The following is a 20,614-nucleotide window of genomic DNA, read 5'->3' on the forward strand; positions in this document are numbered from 1 at the left end:
TTTTTTTAAAGAGTTGAACCACCAAAATACCTTTCTCAGACATAATCAGATTTAGAGAATTTATTTAATTGTTATTTTTTTTTAAAAAGTATTTGTGCTTATCTTATTATTTTTCATTAATTCATTCGTATTATATATTTCTCTTGCGGGGTAGACAGAGCCAGCAGTCTTGAAACACTGATAGGCCACGTTCAGCTGTTAGGCTTTATGATAGAATTAAGATGCAAATAATAACATCTAATAATAATTTTTCTATCCATTCTTGTTAATCAGTCCATAGTACTATCAAACAAATATGAAAATAATCGGGGTGTATCACCCTCAATCGCCGAGAGTGTTGAAGTGGAAGGATGTAGTCACAGCCTACCGCTCCGGGAAAGAGGCGTGTGAATGTATGTAGCCACAGAGTTCCTTTGCAAAAGGCCCACTGTACATGTTAGTGTTGTGCAAATTGTGCGACGTGCTTGTGTCGGCAGCGCCGGAGCCGCCCACCAACCTGACGGTGACGCTGGGCCGCAACAAGCAGGCCACCATCGCCTGGTCGCCGCCCGCGCACGGGGACTACTCCGGGTTCCGGTTTAAGGTAACACTCTTCTAAAACTCAAAAGTTTCAATCAACAGTACTCACACTTTATACAGAGAGCTACTTAGAAGTGATTAAGTCAGTGAATGCATTCACCTAGTGCAGCAAGTTTGATCTATAAGACCCCGGCAGGTGCAGGGAGGACAAATGACAGGTATAAACTATCAGGAGTTTAAGCCAATTCGGTTTACTAATGAGTATTGCTAAAGTTGTAAAAATAGTACCACATCACCATAACTGCTGCCCCTCAGTCGGAGCGCACTCATGGCGCGCAACATCACCTGTAGGTTGGCAAAATATTTTTGCATTATTTGATTATACATAATGCCTCTGTGGCGCAGCGGTAGTGCGCTTGTCTGTGTCACCGGGTTCGAATCCCGGTCAGGGCATGATGAGGAACGAACTTTCTCTGATTGGCCTGAGTCTTGGATGTTTATCTATATAAGTATTTATTATTATAAAATATAGTATCGTTGAGTTAGTATCTCGTAACACAAGTCTCGAACTCACTTCGAGGCTAACTCAATCCGTGTAATTTGTCCCGTATATAAAACAAACGAACCATATATGATAACGAAGGTGATCCCGCTGTCGGAGCGGCCGGGCGCGGACGCGGCCCGCAACATCTCGGTGGAGGGCGCGGGCAACTGGACGCACACGCTGCGCGAGCTGGCGCCCGGCGCCACCTACCAGCTGCACGCCTTCACGCTGCTGCACGACAAGGAGAGCGCCGCCTACGCCTCCAGGAACTTCACCACACGTGAGTCTTCATCATTTTATTGATGGTGACGCTGGCGTTCTGAATGGGACCCTTTGGTTCAGGATATCTTGTTAGAAGTTAGTCTTCTCTCGGGACCGTAGCAGTAACAACATGGATACTCATAGTGCGAAATAATTTACTCAATAAAAATTTATAATAGTTTACTAAAAGAGGTTAAAGAGTAATTTACATCGCTAATAATGTTTGCGAGCAAATGTCATTAAGATGCAGAAGATCACACAAAGTGCGGAATTTTTTTCCGCACTTTGTGTGGTCTTCTGCATTTGAGAAACGTCGAAGAGGCATCATCGGACTCTGGGTCTGGAAGCAAAGTGGTGGAGCGTCCAAAGATGACAATGGGAGAGAGATTAAAGGGTGACATAATTTGCGATGAATTTTTACATCAATAGACCACTGCAGCTCGATCAAAGTCACTACACTTATGAAGACACAAACATTTCACAGGGTAACTTAAAATGATTAACTTACTGACTTGTTTAACACTTGTTCTAACTTGTAATAACGACTATCCGGCGCTAACACTTACCTCTCTAGCTAGATACCCCAATGCATCTCTTTTAATGAAGACATCTGTTGAAACTCAACAGGTAAAGTGACGCTAGACAATCACACCTTTCGAATATTCGATACAAAAAAAAAACGGTTCATAAATATACAATGATGACGCATAGTTTTTTTTTTTCGTGTAGAACTAAGTAGCTCTTAACTTATTACTTATTATATCTTATTTTAACTATTAAATTTGTTAAGGTTATATTAACTTCTCAACACTATGTGCAGCACTCAGATATGTTTAATAGTTCATGTAAATGTTGAACAGAAATGCGTCCCACATTCACATTTCTCTTGCGGATGAGCAGAGTTGCCCTCACTTCACTTGTGGTTCAGTAGGTTTATGCAGATTCCACAAATGTATACTTACACACAAAAAGCGATATGAACACAACATTCATCGTACCAAAACTAAGGAATGGTGTATTGATATAAAAAAGGAACAACAGTCATATTAACAATAATTTTATTATAATTAAATTCGCCTAATTAAACGGAATTCATAAATGATTACAATTTTTACCGCGACGACGTGGTGACATTGAATCTACTCGTAGAGTTATCGTGTGTCAGTGTGCCGGACCAGTGTGGATTTATCTCATCGCACATCAGTGCGGCAGATGACTTAGCAGATCTTCACCGTAGATGTACTGAGAACTTCAATATAATAAAATCTTTTTAAAATACTAAAGAATAGTACCCATAATTATTTACTAAATTTTCAAATATAGATATCATACATATATTCAATCAAATATATGTTGAAAAGTATGTTATTGAATTTCGAATACAATATAATATGATGTAACACTTAAGACGGAAGCCTTTAGCCATCATGAATTGAATGGAATACTAGCATAATAGGCACTTCGCGCTCCAAACGTGGCAGAGTCGCTCCCCAGGTACTCACGCGACAATTATGGACAAAATGTTATAGACCATTTAAACAAATAGATAGATAGATACAATGCTTTATTGCGCCATAAAAGTGAAACATAAAATAACGAAGACAAACTGAGACTGAGATGGTACTACATAGGCGGACCCGCAATCTCTTCCAGTCATCCTTTGGGTGGCAGGAAACCAGACAGAAGATTAGCGTTGTCGTTGATCAAAAAGAATATTTTTATTTTTATTGTAAATAAATTTGAGTATGTGACCTTAATTTGCCTGATAGTAAACCAAAAAAATATTGCCTTTAAAAACTCAGTAGTAGGTATCGGGGATAAAGAAGCGGGGAAGGCTTTCTGGATTTAGCAGTTGATGCAATACGATTTGAAGGATCGCAAAGTGAGTTGGGTGTGGATATGTGCATGACGTCGGCGGCCGCGGCGCTAATGGCAGCTTAATGTCAAGGCTGGCTGCGGCCCGCGCCGCATCCACCGCGGCTCGCTTGCTCTCCCTACATACTAATTATCATTTTACGAACTGTGTAGTTCAATGCCGGCCGATCTCAGTTTCCGTTATACATTGCTACTTTTGTAGGAATACTTGATTGCGTAAATAGTAATGTTACTACAAATCTGACTTTATATTACGAAATTCCCAAGAAAGCGCAATCAAAAAAAACGGCAGAACTGACAGAACGTTGGTCTCAAGGAAAGTAGAGTGTCAGGTTTTAGGTAAAGTCGCAGGGAGACCGCAGCGGCACGACGTCACAAGCACGCAAAATGAAGAGCACATGATGCAGTGAGCGAGTGCTGCGCCCAGCAAGCAGCTAGAGTTGACACAACTTGTCTCGCAGTTGTTTTTAATACAAATTCCACGTTATTGGAATCGTACATTAATAGTGTGACAGCTCACATAAATAATAATAATATTATTTTTTAATATGCACAACTCAAAAATAAACGTGGAAACTTGATTTTACAGTCTGTGGCTCTCTCGATCCCATTAGGGATGGCATGACAGTATGTAGTACATGCGTATATTTCAAAGATTAAATACGAGCGAAACAGAAGTAGCCAACTGAGCAGTGCATAAGTGAATCAAACATACCTAAGTACTTGATATTTTGAACAAAATAAACATGACTGTGTCCAATATAACGCCTGTTGTTCCACATTGTATGTATCGATTTACATGTGAATGATCTGTTGTGTTCAGCGTAAAACCCATGTATGGCAGTTTCCTTGCGGCTACAATACATCGCCCGCGAAATTATCGCCGGGACAAGCGTGAATTACACGCTTAATATTTAACCGTGGTAAATTTTAACATTGTTATAAGTACAATGTACATTTGTAAGGAAACTTATATTTTGTATGTATATCGAATGTGTTTCTAAATCTGCAAAGATTCTTATCTCTAATAACGACATGTTGTAGACTGAGTCCTATCGCTTCACGCCTTTTCCGAAACTTGCGCGGTTCGTCTGTCTTGTTTAATTTTCTAATTTCAAAAAGATGCTAACAAAACTGGATACAAAAATAATTTGCAATACAAATTAATAAGATGAACATTTGACTAGCTTTCATATGGAAGCCGAAGTTCCTTGGTTCAAACATGTGCTGACAGTAGGTCTCGCATGAATTTATTTTCCAATCCACAAGCCTGTCTGTATTCAAAATACAATCAGGCTACACAGATTGATCAGTAGCAGCCGGAACATGACACAAAGGTTGAGCGAGTGGCCGCCAAGCTGAGCAATGTCGCGGCAACAAAGCCCGCGCCGACCGTGACGGCTCTCGCATCTCTGCTCGATGTACTGCTCCGTTCACACTTCATCCGCTTCTGGGTACTCTAGGAGTAGTCCATGTGACATTCAAATATCTATGATGATATTTTACACTTGACGGCTCTGCCTGTATGGGCCTTGGTTACCTAGACCAAAACTCGACAAAAAATCTGGGACAAAATCGTCTCACTTGTCCCATCTCGGGACAATTCAATAAGATTAGTGGGATAGACCCACTACTCCTTTTTTAGAGATTTTGATAGTAAATGAAAAGGTTAAAGTCACACTTATAAATTATGAATGATATTGCATCGGATATATTTTCCATGCAAGATTTTTCTTTTGATTACAAATCGGCTTCTAAAAGTTAGATCTAGAAATGTCTTAAAAAATGATGTACTTGTATTCATAAATTCGATAGATTGATATTCTGGTATGAATAATGTATGTTTACAGCAAGTGCTTGATGTTTTGTTCCGCTAGCCGCGGCTCGGAAATATACTGCAAATTAAAATGAGTTCTCCGCGAATTGGTCCGCGGGTTACGCGACGCGCTGACATCATCAACTCATTTAAATTTCCAATATGTTCCATGTTTACCAGATATATCAATTTCTCTGATTTAAACATTTTAAAAAAGCAGGTATTAAATCATGTCTTGGTAAAATGACGGGGTTTAAACCCCATTGTTAATTTTTAATTACTGTAGCGTAGAATTCGCTCTAAATCTTTGCATATTTCATTTTATATTAACATCTTATCATCATTATTTAAAAATATAATACAAAAAATATTAAGCCTGGGAACATTTTCAATGACATAAAGATAGAACATCTTTATGTCATTGAAAATTGTCTCTATCAGAGTGTCTGCACATACCAAACGAATGGTATTTACACAGATGTTTACAGCAAATAGCATTCCTCCCATCTTGATTTATCAATGATATCTAAAATCTATATCATTCGCTTTTAATTCCTATGAAAACTGGGCTTACTAAATATTGTTAAGCTATTTTTTATTAAATATAATACGTGTATTTAGAAGTTGTTCGGGCGACGTCACTTCTTGCAACAACAATATGACTATCTATTTCTGAAGATCATAAAACCGAATGTAACTATAGGCCAGTGGACGTCACCCGCGACTTCTGTCTTTGAAAGCAATCTGGTTGGTGCATTGTTTAATATAAAATTATTTGATTGATTGATTCCCCGCTGCCAGGAGCGCGCCGGTGAGCCGCACGACACGCCGCACGCTTTCCTCCGTCGCACCTCATTCATCATGCATGCTTGCTGTTGCCGCTTTACACATTCTACCATCTACTCATTGTTGTTATTGTTGTGCCATCGTTCTTTGACCAAGTTTTTGCCACGCATGAATTAAAAGAATTACATTGAGCTGACAAATTTTTACTATTTTTCAATACCAAAGAGTAGCTTTATCTAGCCAGCATGCTTAATTACATAAACTGTTATTAAGACAAATGTAACGGCTCCACTTTTGTTTGTTTCTTTGTACATTGAAGTTTAATTTGATGCATTTTCAAACGTCATTTATTTGTCGTTATATCATTTGAATTGCTTAATATATATGTAAAGAACCGACATTAATTTAAATTATGCCGCGTTTTTCTAAACGTCATTATAAGATACTGTTTTATCTTACTACGTAATGGCGTCCAAGACTGTCGATAAAACAGATGGTAAAAATGGCGACGCTATTGTGATATGAGAATTTGGGATTTACATTGTTATAACAAGGATTACTGATTATTATAAAAAGGAATTGAGAATCTAAAGAATAAACATTGAATGTCGTTTCTTTGTCATTTCAGGTGAGTTGATGTAATTTTATTTTTAAGTTTTTACATTTGTATTATTGTTAAATAGGTAGCCAAATACTGAAATAAATCTTTGTCATTTCAGAGCAACGCAATTTGTTTAATTGAACTCAGTTCCTGTTCATTCCAAAACACAGTATTATAAAACGACATTTTTAGTTAATATGGAAAAACTACGATTTAAATTTCTGGTAATGGGAGCAGCGGATGGAAAATCAAATATTATCGGCATAACCTCTATTGAGACACCGGATGGACGCATTTACAATGTGCCAGATGAATTAAAGCCTGCAAGTAAACACACTGGTATAATATCTACAGAGGTATATACAAAAATAAAAAATTCTCTAAAAAAGAGGCATCAATCACGTTCAGTATGGATCCCAATAGACCCGAATTTAAAAAAAATATACTTAGATGAGGGAGAGAATGTACAATTTGGTGACCAATATTTAGAAGAGATTGCGGGAGAGACAATTACGACTAACAATAGCACTTGTCACAGTGTCACGGAGCATAAAAATCTTGGAAAAATCGCAGAAAGGTTTGTGATAGAAAAATTTTCAAATAAATTAAATGCGGACCAATGGATTAATGAATTTGAGAGTGAATGTGTAAGATTTGAAATACTACAAGATGAAAAGAAAATTGAGATTTTAAAATATTTATTAGATAAACAGTGTTTAAATTGGTACAGCAGTATGATAATAAAATTATCAGTGAATTCAGACTGGTCAGTGTGGAAGGATAATTTTTGCGAAACATATGGAAATAAAGGTTGGTCCCAAGTCAAATATGCATTTACATTTAAATTTCAAACTGGTTCATTATTAGATTACGCCACAAAAAAAGAAAAACTGTTGTTAGAAGTTAATAAGAACATCGACACCCAAACAATGATAAGTCTTATTGTTATGGGATTGCCAGATTACATAATAGACAAAATTGATAAAGATACTACAAAATCAACTGCCGGTCTCTATAATGAAATTGGGAAACATGAATATATAGTGAACAAAAGAAATTTCAATAAAAATAAAAAAAATACCTTTGAAAATAAAGAAAAATTTGATAAAATAAAACCATGTAAAACATGCGAGAAGTTAAATAAAGGTATTCGGTACCATCCTGAGGACAGATGCTGGTTTAAATACTCAGAAGAACATAACTCAAAGAGAAACTATAGTAAAGCCGTGAACAATACAGTGATAGATGTTGAATTAAACAATGACCAAAAAAACGAATAATAACACCATTAATTAAAGTGCAACTGTTATTAAATAGACAGTTAGAAACATCTGGTATATATGATTCAGGTTCTAATGTTTCTTTAATAAATTCCAAACTAATAAGATTAAAAGGCATAGAGAAAAATTTAAACAGTGATAAATTAACCACAATTAATGGTGTTAAAAAGACAAGTGGTTTGACTACAATTACATTAAAAAATTTTGATATAGAAAAAGAAACAAACGTTTATATTATCGACGGACAAGATTTTGAGTATGATTTTCTTATTGGCCTGAATATTATAAAGGAGTTCAAACTAATTCAAGATGAAAATTTAAAAATTACTCAAAAAAGAGAAAATTTAAAAATACAAGAAAAAAAAGATGAAAATGGTAGAAATCCATGTTCAATAAATTTTAATGAACATATTAAAGAAGAAGATTTCAGAATAGGTATGTGTAATTTAAACTCTGAACAAAAATCTAAAATATATAGCTTAGTTGATACATATAAACCAATATTTGCAAAAGACAAATATGACATTGGTACAGTAAAAAAATATAGAAGCGGATTGTTTGAGTAGGAACCCAGTACTAGACGAAAATATTGATATAGATGAACGATTAAAGATTGTGAATATGATAAAATTGGACGATATAATTACAGATCAACAAAGAAATAAAAATTTGCAACAAATAAGATCTAAATTAATTTATGAAAACAATATTTACTATAAAACGGTAAAAAAACGTAAAAAAATTGTCTTATCGGAAGAATTCAGTAAAAAGCTTATTAAAGACATACACGAAAATATGTGTCATATAGGTATAACACAAATGCATACCAAAATTAACCCAGTATACACAGCAAAAAAATTAAAAACAAATATAAGAAAGTGTTGTAAAGATTGTGAGATATGTATCAAAAATAAATCGAGGGGAATAAATAAATACGGTCTAATGTCACATTTAGGTCCTGCCACAAAACCATTCGATATAGTCTCCATAGACACTATTGGAGGATTTGGTGGTTCACGGTCGACAAAAAAATATCTACACCTGTTGGTTGATCACTTTACACGATATGCAATTGTTGTCACCTCAAAAACACAGAGCGCAAATGATTTCATTAAACTTATTAAAAATGTATCAGATTCTTATTCGATTGGAATGCTTCTCACTGACCAATATCCGGGGATAAATTCAAAAGAATTCAAACAATTTTTGAATGAAAAATCGATACCATTGGTTTTCACAGCAGTAAATACTCCATCATCAAATGGTTTAAATGAAAGACTTAATCAAACGCTTATAAATAAAATCAGATGCAAAATAAACGAAAAAGAAAATAAGATGGCATGGACAACGATTGCACATAACTGTGTAGCTAAATATAACGATACAGTACACACAGTAACTGGTTTTGCTCCGAGATACCTATTGAATGGTACAGATGTTTCTATCTTGCCAAATGAACTGAAAAAGGATAAATCTCAATTTGAATGGCTTGAAGATAAAAAAATAGCATTAGCAAACTCGATTAAATCTCATAACTACAATAAACAAATGTTTGATAAGAATAGGACTCAATTAAATTTAAATATAGGGGATATGGTATATGTGGAAAATGGAAACAAGCTAAACAGAAATAAATTAGATGAGCTGAGAATTGGTCCATTTGAAATTATAGACAGAGTATCCAATTCTATTTATAAAATCAATACGGGTCATAAGAAAACAGAGTCAAATCTTTTTCACATCACAAAACTCATACCATACATAAGAAATACAGATTAGTTTTTTTTTTATTTATTTGTTATTATTTGTTAAGTTTTAATTTTATATTGGTTTAGTAATAAGATTAGTAAATACCTATATATTATATGTACATATATATAAATATATATATATAAAAAAAAAAAAAAAAAAAAAAAAACTTTTGGAAGGAGGGAGATGTAAAGAACCGACATTAATTTAAATTATGCCGCGTTTTTCTAAACGTCATTATAAGATACTGTTTTATCTTACTACGTAATGGCGTCCAAGACTGTCGATAAAACAGATGGTAAAAATGGCGACGCTATTGTGATATGAGAATTTGGGATTTACATTGTTATAACAAGGATTACTGATTATTATAAAAAGGAATTGAGAATCTAAAGAATAAACATTGAATGTCGTTTCTTTGTCATTTCAGGTGAGTTGATGTAATTTTATTTTTAAGTTTTTACATTTGTATTATTGTTAAATAGGTAGCCAAATACTGAAATAAATCTTTGTCATTTCAGAGCAACGCAATTTGTTTAATTGAACTCAGTTCCTGTTCATTCCAAAACACAGTATTATATATATAACGGTGCATTTATTTATGTTCTGGTTACCAGAACCTAATGAATTGTATTTATTGAAAACTAAACATTTAGATTATTTTATTTTTGAATGCACTCGAGGTTAATAAAACTGAAGCCGGTAATAGACAGAGTACAAGTCGATGTTTTTTTTGTGTGTTCACCAATAAGGTATGAATAAAATACCAATAAAACTTATCATTACCCTCTTATAGACTTCAGTAAAGATAATGTTTGAAAGAACTGTCTATCACCGGCGCTAGATGTCGCTTGTAGTGGTCGCGTTCTGTAACGTGTTCCGTGTGTGTGACGTGCGTGGCGGCTGTCCGCAGGGCCCAACACGCCGGGCAAGTTCATCGTGTGGTTCCGCAACGAGACCACGCTGCTGGTGCTGTGGCAGCCGCCCTACCCGCCCGGCCAGTACACGCACTATAAGGTCAGTAATGATACAATTGAGGTTCAAATGGTGACAGGTTGCTAGCCCATCGCGTGTAAAAAGAAACCCAAGTGTATAAGCCTATCCCTTAGTCGCCTTTTATGGCGAAAGAGACGGGAATGAGATGGAGTGGTCCTATTTCTTTTTAGTACCGGTAACCACTCGGCATATTATTATTTTAATAGGAAGACAGCAGCAATAATAAAAATTTGTATGTGGCAGGTGTCGATAGTGCCTCCGGACGCGCTGGAGTCCGAGCAGTACGTGGAGAAGGAGGGAGAGCCGCCGGGCCCAGCGCAGGCCGCCTTCAAGGGGCTGGTGCCGGGGCGGCCCTACAACATCTCGGTGCAGACGGTGTCGGAGCCCGAGATCTCGGCGCCCACCACCGCGCAGTACCGCACCGTGCCGCTGCGGCCGCGGAACGTCACGCTGGACGCCGCCGCGCTCAGCGAGACCGGCTTCCGCGTCACGTGGCTGCCGCCGCTCGAGGAGAGGTATATGAGAACCACCGGTGGTAGTAAAACCTGACTCCCACATTACGACTTCTTCTAATCTCACGTCTTTATGGGCAGTCAGTTGTGAGGCTCTTTTGGTTTAAAAATGTTTTCACAGCTCTCTAATGGGTGTCATTAATATTTGTTCTATAATCTGAGGTGTAATAACGGTAACCCGCACCTAGACCGAGAGTAAGCCTGTGGCTGTTGCAGCGAGTTCGAGCGCTACCAGGTGTCGGTGGCGGGCGCGGGCGCGGCGCGGCGGCCGGCGCCCGTGCTGCGCGCGCGCAACGAGTCGGCCAGCGCCGCCTTCGACGCGCTGGAGCCGGGCGCGCGCTACACCGTCGTCGTCAAGACCATGTCCGGCAAGGTCACCTCGTGGCCCGCCTCGGCCGAGGTCACGCTCAGTCAGTATTACTCGTCTCCTTCTTGTTTCATACATTGTAAATTAGTGGATATCAACTTTAGAAACATACCTGTGGGGTTACCCAATTTCATATCTTAATGCAGCCTGTTCTTATTCCTCTTCATGAGTGCTATTATTAATTCTCTATATTACATATATACTTTAATAGTGCCGTGTGGTTCCCGACACTTAAGAATACTTTGAATAAAAAACAAATAATTTCATTTATTGGCAAGTGGTAATACATTACCCCGATTTTAATTTCAAACTTTGCAAACCTATTTCACGTCTAATTAAACCCCACTGCCTCCAGATTAAACACGTGCCGACCAGGGAACGTCCCTGATGTGTGAGACCTTAAAAATAAATACTAAAAAAAAAAAGAATTATTTGTTGACACCGTACCACAATTGTCAGTTCACCGTGGCAATGATGATCCTACTGGCTAATAAACAGTTGTGTCCGTCCCCAGAGCCGCTGCCGGTGCGCAACCTGTCGTGGCGGCTGGCGGCGGGCGAGGCCGTCACGGTGGCGTGGGCGCCCGCCGACCACAGCACGCAGGACGAGTACAAGGTCACACTCTCTTGCACACCTAGGTGTAGTCCTTACAGGCGAGCCTCAGGCGGAAGACGCTGTGGACCGAACAAAGTGGAGATAAAGATCGGAAAGCGGACCACCAAGCTTTGAAGCATAGTGAAACTGGGAACACGATAAAATTTTATCAAATTAAATCCATCACACTCGTTTTAAAATTTTGTTTCTTGGTTCGATATAGTCCTTATTACCTATTGTTTCCAATGCTGTATATTTTTTAAAGTACATATGTAATAGCGTTATGTTGTATTTGTCCAGGTGTCATACCACGAAGCGGGTCCCGCGCGTGACGACAGCAACACGCTGACCACGCCAGCCACCAACGTCACGCTGGAGGCTCTGCTGCCCGGGAGGAACTACACCGTCACTGTGAGTTGTCGTCTCAAACAGGTGTCGTATGACAGCAACACGCTGAGCACGCCCGCCACCAACGCCACGGAGGAGGAGGAGCTACACAAACATAATTATAAGATCGTAATGTAATGCGTTGCCCCCCAGGTGTGCGCGGTGTCCCACGGCGTGGAGTCGAACGAGAGCCAGTTCTCGGTGCTGACGCGGCCGCTGGCGCCCGTGCTGCTGGGCGCCGAGCCCGGGGCGCGCGCCCTGCGGCTGGCGTGGCGCTCCGACGTCAACTCGCGCCAGGACCGCTACCAGCTGCGCTACCGCCCGCTGAAGCATGCCCAGCCGCGCACGGTCCGTTTCATGGCTTTATACAATACTATCTGTTGGAACACTAGCAATATTAACAAATCACCCTCTATGTAATAACAAACACGATGTTTGTAACTTATGAGCTATTAACATACGCTTGGTAATGCTTTTTAGATCCTTACAAATACGAACAGCAGCGACGAAAATGACACGCAACACAATGAAAATGAATACAACATTAATAAGTTCTTGCAAAATTCAATTCAACAGTAATTTTACTTATCTGCATTATCAACAAATCGTTAAAGCAGCACAGGGAAACAGTTTCAGACTTAAATAGAAAACCTATTTCATTCTCAAATTTTTAAGGAGATGCCCTGTTTGTGTTATTTTTTACTTACGTTTTATGTATGATTTGCAGCTGGAGACTCAAGACACAAGTGCAGAACTTGAAGACTTATTCCCGGGTGCGGTGTACGAGATACAAGTGGTGGCCATAAGTCACGGTCTGCGTAGCGAGAAACACACAATCTACAAACCAGTCCGTTAGTATAGTTCACCTTTAAAATTATTATAGGTCCGAACATAGAACCTTGAGGTACCTCCACATATATCTTCAAAAAAATCAACGTAGCTTTTTACTGTTTAAATGTGAAAGTGGATTTATTTTACGATTGAAATCAATTGCAACGGCTTCGTTAACATTTTAAACACCTTATTGTGCGAACAATGCAGTTAAATTATCAATCATCTTATCAAATGCCTTACTAACTTCTGTACAAAAATTTCAAAGGTGAAAATGTAACATTAATGAAAAATGTGAGATATAAGACTGTTTGCAAGATTGCTGAAAGGTACGATGTGTATCGCCAGGTCCCCTCCCTCCCCTGGAGCTGTCGGTGGAGCGCCTGACGTCGAACTCCGTGGGCGTGCGCTGGCGCGGGCCGGCCGCCGACAGCGCCGTGGGCGAGTTCCTGCTGGCCTACCGCACGCAGGACGAGCGACACGAGCAGACCTTGCCCGCCTCCGCCACCTACGCAGAGGTGCTCTCACTAATAAATCTATATCTTATAAGAGTTCCTACTCGCTTTTATACAATTTACTCTTTTACATTCGTATACGCAATTATATATCCAAAACCAAAAGAGTAGGTATTGTAGTGTCTGCCTACTCTTGTGAATTGAGAAACGTTTCCCCATTTACCATAATTTCTGCATATGTTTTTCAATTTTTTAATCTAAAATTGTCTACAGAAGCTTATGACAATGATCATATAGTAGACGTGCACTTTGTCTGACAGATGATGGCCAATCATAAAGGTATATTGAATATGGCTTGGCAGAAAATGTATGAAAAATACAATGGGAAGACGCTCTGATGTTGATAAAATTTAATTGTTAGGAAAAAGATTTCCCATTATTTTGTGGTTTGCTAAATCGTTTTCATCATGGTCATATAGATCAGCAACATGACGCACGGGGAGCGGTACATCATCAGCCTGGACACAGGCAGCGAGCCCGCCGAGGGAGAGAGCGTGCCCAGCGGGAACCCCCTCACCAGGCTCCACACCGTGCGTGAGTACAGCATCATCATCATCAGACAGATCCCACAGGATCCGTAGTGGAAATATAGTCGTCCACGCTTTTTAATTTCGTCTTACGATTTTCCTGCATAAAGCTGCTTCAAGATATTTGCGTCTAGATTCAACAGTCCAACGAACTGAACCTTGAAAGTTCACATTTCTGTTTTTGTTAAAACTTATGAAATTACATTAAGGTATATTGATATCTATTCTGTAGAGTATCTATCTTGAAGAGAAATCGTAATTAATAATAATAGGCGCTCTAAAATGGAACCTTGAGGTACTCCAGACGATACAAGAACCGATTCGGATTGTTTAACATTAAGGGCAACCATTTGAGTACGATATGATATGTAAGATTCAAACCAGTGCAGTATATTACCACGAATTCCATTGAAAGCAATTCGTTCAGAAGTATTTCATGAATCATGATCTACTTACTCGAAGTAGTCGATGATGTACGATCGCGTTCATATCTGCAGTCATAGTTTTAAAATTCTTACGGGTTAAAATAGCGTGCACTGTGGTTCCACTAGATACACACACACATGCATCTTTAAAAAGAATAAATATTCCATCAAATGAATACGGTCTTTAATACCAATGATTACTAAGTAAAACAGTTTATTATTCTATGACATATAACATAACAAAACAGAAAGAGACGGTAATCAACTATGGCCGAACTGGGCCCGATAATTGTCGATCGAGATATAGTCGTCTCTTATTATTTGCATAAGATTTGCCTATAGAGGGAAGTCTGCGACTGCCAGACTTATGTCATTTCAATAAGGTTGAAAGTTTGTCTGCACACGACCCTAACATAGGTAGTGGTTCCTTTGAAAGTTATTGGGTAGCAATTTTATTAATTCGTGTGAGCAAGTGAGATCTAAGATATATTAGATAATCTCGCTTGCTCACACTCGCTTGTTCTAGTTACTAGCGTTACTTGGATTCCGAAGTTATTCAAGTATTTTTTGTCGATTTACAAAAAAAATAGTGTTACTGACAATTTTTAATGTTTCAAGGTGCCATTTGAACTAAGTAACTGACTGACTAACTAACTAACTGATATCTAAGAATTACAATACCCGTGTCTTCAAACACGGAAATCAGCAAGAAATATTAAACAAGAGGGAGCAAAATAAAACATTCAATAATTAAAATTAGTAAATTTTATTGAAACAGTTTACCTATACTTTTGTTTACATATTGATGATTATATAAAGCTATACATATAGCATATTACACTAATTGTATCATCTACTTATCTCCTGTTATTAAGGTTACAGCTTAATTATTCGTTTTCATAAAGAAAAGATATTGAAGCTGTCCTTAAAATACTATCTAAGTAATAAGTAGTTTTAATATAAACTGGCAGAACCTTTCACGCACTATATGGACTCGATGCACAGGGTAGTTAGTTGTCTTGCACAATTTATATTGTTGGCATATCATCAATCGGATAAATACACCGCACAGTTGGTAACATGGTTTCTTTCAGCACTTGCACATAATGAGCAGCTGTAGCGCGTCCTGCTATCCACACCTGTTCCCCAGGTCCAGCAGCACTCATCCAACCCCACATATTTACAGATATGCGTCCAGACTCCATATTTGGCACAATATTTTTTTCTTCATACCGATTTGCACTTCTACGCCATAAATGAAGCCTACAATGTTGCGATGACGTAAACGAACTTTTTTCCAGTCAAAATCCAAATACTGCCAAGCAAATTCTAAATGTTTTTGCTTATTTATTTCGGATAAATACGGCTTTCTTGCTGGGTGTCTGTGGTGTAGTCCCTCACGGTGCAAACTCGACGAACAGTAACCACTGATGTGTCGAACTGTTCCACAAATGTTCTGGTCGCTATGAAGCCATTATTTTCGTACTGTTCCACCATGGATCTCCGCTGTGTGGCGTGTCGCTGTGTTGATAAGCGGACGACGGCCGCTGCGCGGCGACTTTTTACACTACCCTCTTTTTGATGGCGCGTTACCCAAGCTTCACCGCTTGTTGTTTATTGTGTTATTTGTGTGAATGTGTGAGTGACAGCGGTGACTGCAAGCTATAAAGTTTTGCGAACTATGACTGCAATTATGAACGCGACCGTACACCCCCATTTTCAAATAACTTAGGTGTGAATGCTTTAAGATGAGAAATGGTATAACGACCTTATATACCGTAAAAGGCCGATATTTTATGTCGTCCCGTCTTTAACCGTTTTTATGTGCTGGGATTACAAAAGCGCTTTTCGTGCTGCTTGACTACCAGGATTATGATGACCGGCGGTCTTTGGACTTCATCATCATCATATCGGCCGTAGGACGTCCACTGCTGAATATAGACCTCCTCCAATGATTTCCACCTCGCTCCGTTGAAGGCTACCTGCATCCCAACATTTCCCCTCGGACTTCACCAGATCATCGGTCCATCTCGCGGGGGGCCGGCCTACGCTGTACTTTCCAGTAAATTTGGTGTCCTCAAACTTTTATACGAACAATGTATTATTTTTGTTTTCCCCAGGTCCCAACCCGGTGTCGAACGTGGCGGCGCTGGTGGACACCCGCAACATGACGCTGGAGTGGCCGCGACCAGGGGGCAGGGCCGAGCGCTTCCAGCTGCGGTGGAGACCTTCCGACCCTGAGGACGCCGGGATGCCCGAGCAGGTCTCTAGGTCACTCTCTGCCGTGTCAGGAACGCGTTCCGCTGCTGACACCCTCCACACTTGCTTTATCGGCGCTAAATCTACTGTTTAAGCCACATTAGCGCTAATTTAGAGTGGTGCTCTACCCTATTAAGATATTATTATTTATCTATTATTGACGTGTGATGAATTGTATGTCGCAGGAGCGCAACCTGACGGCGGGGTCCGGCAAGACGGTGCGCGCGCTGCTGGACGGGCTGCAGCCCGGCACCGGCTACACGCTGCACATCGCCGCGCACTCCTACAACCTCACCAGCGACACCTTCACCATGGACACCAGGACACGTGAGTACCGGCGCCAGCGCGATTGTTGGGGCTGTTTCCAGCGTGCTCGTTTAAGGACGAAGCCAATTATCATCATTTTTCTCCTGGCCTTTGTCCCGGCTACATTCGCATCTTTTTGGAGAGAACCCCATCACATGGCATACTACAATAAATACATAATCATTTAAATGTTTGCAATGTTTCATGTTTGATGCTTTTTTATATTATTGGAGGTATATATCAGAAATCAGGGTAGTACCTATTGGTCTCGTATTTTGACATCTAATATGAATTTTCTCATGGTGTCAGGTCCGTTGATTCAGTCGGAGATGACAATCGTTAACGAGTCGGGCGACCCCGACGCCGAGAACGAGACTCTCCCCGCCACTCTGGTAAGATCACACGTGTCACACGTTCACTTCTCGTACTATATTTATATTTTGTACTAATAAGGTGCTGGCTTTAACGAACTACGGACAAAGGGAGCAATAAATATTTATGGTTAGACTTCCAAAGGGCCGTCGAGATGTGCACTGAAATATGAAGCCGAAGATGTGAAAGCAGAATATAGTTTAACTGCGTACCATGTGTCGTACAGAAAGTGATCTACACGCGCACGCCGGAGTCGGCGTCCCGGTTTGACGGCTACCGGTTTCGGCTCGAGGCGGCCGGGTCCGAGCCGCGCGAGGAGCTCCGCCCCGCAGACTCCGCCTCGCAGCACGTCGTGTTCCGGGAGCTGGTGCCCGGCCGCCTCTACAACGTCACCATGTGGACCGTGGCCCGCAACGTGTCTTCGCACCCCGTGCAGCGACAGGCCAGGCTGTGTAAGTATAGCGGGGGCCGAGAGTACTGCCTTGGGGAGCCACAGCCGGGCCGTATGAGTATAGCGGGACCGAGAGTACTGCCTTGGGGAGCCACAGCCGGGCCGTATGAGTATAGCGGGACCGAGAGTACTGCCTTGGGGAGCCACAGTCGGGCCGTATGAGTATAGCGGGGCCGAGAATATTGCCTTGGGGAGCCACAGCCGGGCCGTATGAGTATAGCGGGGCCGAGAGTACTGCCTTGGGGAGCCACAGCCGGGCCGTATGAGTATAGCGGGGCCGAGAGTACTGCCTTGGGGAGCCACAGCCGGGCCGTATGAGTTTAGCAGGACCGAGAGTACTGCCTTGGGGAGCCACAGCCGGGCCGTATGAGTATGAATCGCGGGGAGCGACATGTCTATTCACGCCCCCATCCGACCGATGACGTAACGCACTCGCTTGTAACGTATGATTTCCCCGCAGTCCCCCGGCCAATCACGCAGCTGAATGCGACAGAGATCGGGGCGCGCTCGGTGGCGCTGCGCTGGGACCGGCCCGCCGGGGACTTCTCGGAGTTCGAGGTGCAGTACCTGGCGGCGGCCGACCAGCTGCAGACGCACTACACGCCGCTGCTGGGCCTCACCGTGCCCGACCTGCGCCCGCACACGCTCTACACCTTCACCGTGGTGGTGAGCTCTCACTTCTTATCTTTACTATTCTTTGGGTTTATTCTACATATAGCTTTAGGCCACATTTCGTCTAAAGCGATATCGGGTCTACCTAGATAACCAAATATTTGTTCTCTGGATATCTGTAGGCTTATGCAAAATATGACTTAATCGACACTTAAGTTTTCTTTGCTATGTTCAGACATGAAACAATGTCCAAGAATGCGGGAGGTTTTCACGAGGGCGTTCCCTGAAACTGCATAAAGAGCACAACAACTACATCTGATTAGAAAACAAATTAACATGTTGACAATGGTATACTGTTGCAGGTGGTGGCGGGGTCCCGGGGCTCCATCCAGACGCTGTCCCGCGCGCACTCGGCCGCCTTCACCACGCGCGAGGCCGTGCCCGGGCCCGTCTCCGACTTCCGCCTCGCCGACGCCGCGCCTCAGGTAACCCTTCCGATGGAGCTCTACGCGGGTCTTCATCAGGAGTGAGGCTGAACTAGGGCATCTAGCGGTAACCAACCCTTAGAGTTCCCACAACGATGACTTGAGAGATTTTTCCTTTAGTTTGTTCACTAACAAGGTGCGGGTGGGCAGTTGTCGCCTGTGGCGACATCTCTACGCCACTCGTCACAAACATCAAATCACACAACAACTGTCAATCATCGCGAAGAAATTGACGCGCTCAACCAATAGCAGCGAAGAATCTAAGACGCTATTTCAAAGATTTCACGGATTGGAGCTATATATACAACCTCCGACACAACATCGTCGGAGCCGCGGTTCCCCAGGCATAACACCTAGCCTGGCGGAAGATCTTCCCTTTGGTGGCGGTCGAGCCGAATCATCGCTCCCGCTACATTGGTGACCCCGACGTGATTGGAAGCAACCTTCTCCATCATCATCAACTCCAATCCTCAGCATCACTCCTCACTCTGCAAGCAGTCTCACAGCAAGCCAGCAACTGGGTATCGCAGCAGGTCCATCGCAGCCGACTCACCGAGCTTCCTGGTCCTGTCTCCACCCGCACTCACTCTCATCGACTTCAGCGACCGACGCATCTACCGCAGCCCACGCCTGGATCTCTTCGACGGCCGCTCTTCTCTCCAGCGTGGCAGCTCTGCACGATATCTTCCGGCGCCAACAAGTCGACTTCGCTCTCTACTGTCTCGACTCACCGCAGACTACGAGCAACGCAACGGCTCACTCCTGACTCACTAGGACTTCGAGCAACTTCCGACTCACTGGAAGACAACTGGCACTTGCAAGCTACCGAAGCAACAGATTGCACAGCAAGATCAAGACTTCAGACCTCCGGTCTTGGGGGGGAGTACTGTGGCGACATCTCTACGCCACTCGTCACAAACATCAAATCACACAACAACTGTCAATCATCGCGAAGAAATTGACGCGCTCAACCAATAGCAGCGAAGAATCTAAGACGCTATTTCAAAGATTTCACGGATTGGAGCTATATATACAACCTCCGACACAACATCGTCGGAGCCGCGGTTCCCCAGGCATAACACCTAGCCTGGCGGAAGATCTTCCCTTTGGTGGCGGTCGAGCCGAATCATCGCTCCCGCAACAGGACGCAATAATACTTGAATAATAATAATAAATTATAAAGGCATCGGGACGTGACGACCCCATCGCCCTCTGTGGAAGCGTTTCATTCCCAGTGTATTCAGTCTCCGCGGGGCGGCTTGTGGCAAAGCCGTTGCTGAGTGGCGACATCACGGACCCTACCTCCTGGGAAACATACAGACATGCGCTATACACACACATACACACAGTAACACTTTCCCCGCCTCTGGCTTGCCTTAGTCGGCCGGCCAGAGTGGAGTCGCAAGAGCAGATCCTACGCTCCAGGATGGAAGTATCATATTGCACGTATCATACCTACATTATTAAAGCCGTTTTGAGCTATAGAAAAAAATTCCCGCCACGAATCACCACTAGAGAAGAATGCTGTGTCATCGGCGTATGCG

The 20,614-nt window shown here is 41.6% G+C and overlaps 1 protein-coding gene across 7 annotated transcripts in view; it reads left to right on the forward strand.

The window, feature by feature from the left end:
• The window catches only part of LOC106132027 (tyrosine-protein phosphatase 10D), a 32,581-nt gene that overhangs the window by 3,609 nt on the left and 8,358 nt on the right, over nucleotides 1–20,614 (forward strand). For all 7 annotated transcript variants that reach the window (XM_060944535.1, XM_060944536.1, XM_060944538.1 and 4 more), the window contains exons 3-19: nucleotides 477–583; nucleotides 1,163–1,343; nucleotides 10,345–10,448; nucleotides 10,671–10,942; nucleotides 11,156–11,349; nucleotides 11,821–11,921; nucleotides 12,201–12,311; nucleotides 12,441–12,635; nucleotides 13,015–13,138; nucleotides 13,467–13,636; nucleotides 14,053–14,167; nucleotides 16,706–16,848; nucleotides 17,030–17,171; nucleotides 17,460–17,542; nucleotides 17,749–17,974; nucleotides 18,434–18,639; nucleotides 18,948–19,070. In XM_060944535.1, the coding sequence (XP_060800518.1) occupies nucleotides 477–583; nucleotides 1,163–1,343; nucleotides 10,345–10,448; nucleotides 10,671–10,942; nucleotides 11,156–11,349; nucleotides 11,821–11,921; nucleotides 12,201–12,311; nucleotides 12,441–12,635; nucleotides 13,015–13,138; nucleotides 13,467–13,636; nucleotides 14,053–14,167; nucleotides 16,706–16,848; nucleotides 17,030–17,171; nucleotides 17,460–17,542; nucleotides 17,749–17,974; nucleotides 18,434–18,639; nucleotides 18,948–19,070 (2,597 nt within the window). The remainder of the gene's footprint in view (nucleotides 1–476; nucleotides 584–1,162; nucleotides 1,344–10,344; nucleotides 10,449–10,670; nucleotides 10,943–11,155; nucleotides 11,350–11,820; nucleotides 11,922–12,200; nucleotides 12,312–12,440; nucleotides 12,636–13,014; nucleotides 13,139–13,466; nucleotides 13,637–14,052; nucleotides 14,168–16,705; nucleotides 16,849–17,029; nucleotides 17,172–17,459; nucleotides 17,543–17,748; nucleotides 17,975–18,433; nucleotides 18,640–18,947; nucleotides 19,071–20,614) is intronic.

Source organism: Amyelois transitella, chromosome 6 (genome assembly GCF_032362555.1).
Source record: "Amyelois transitella isolate CPQ chromosome 6, ilAmyTran1.1, whole genome shotgun sequence".
Classification (NCBI taxonomy): domain Eukaryota; kingdom Metazoa; phylum Arthropoda; class Insecta; order Lepidoptera; family Pyralidae; genus Amyelois; species Amyelois transitella.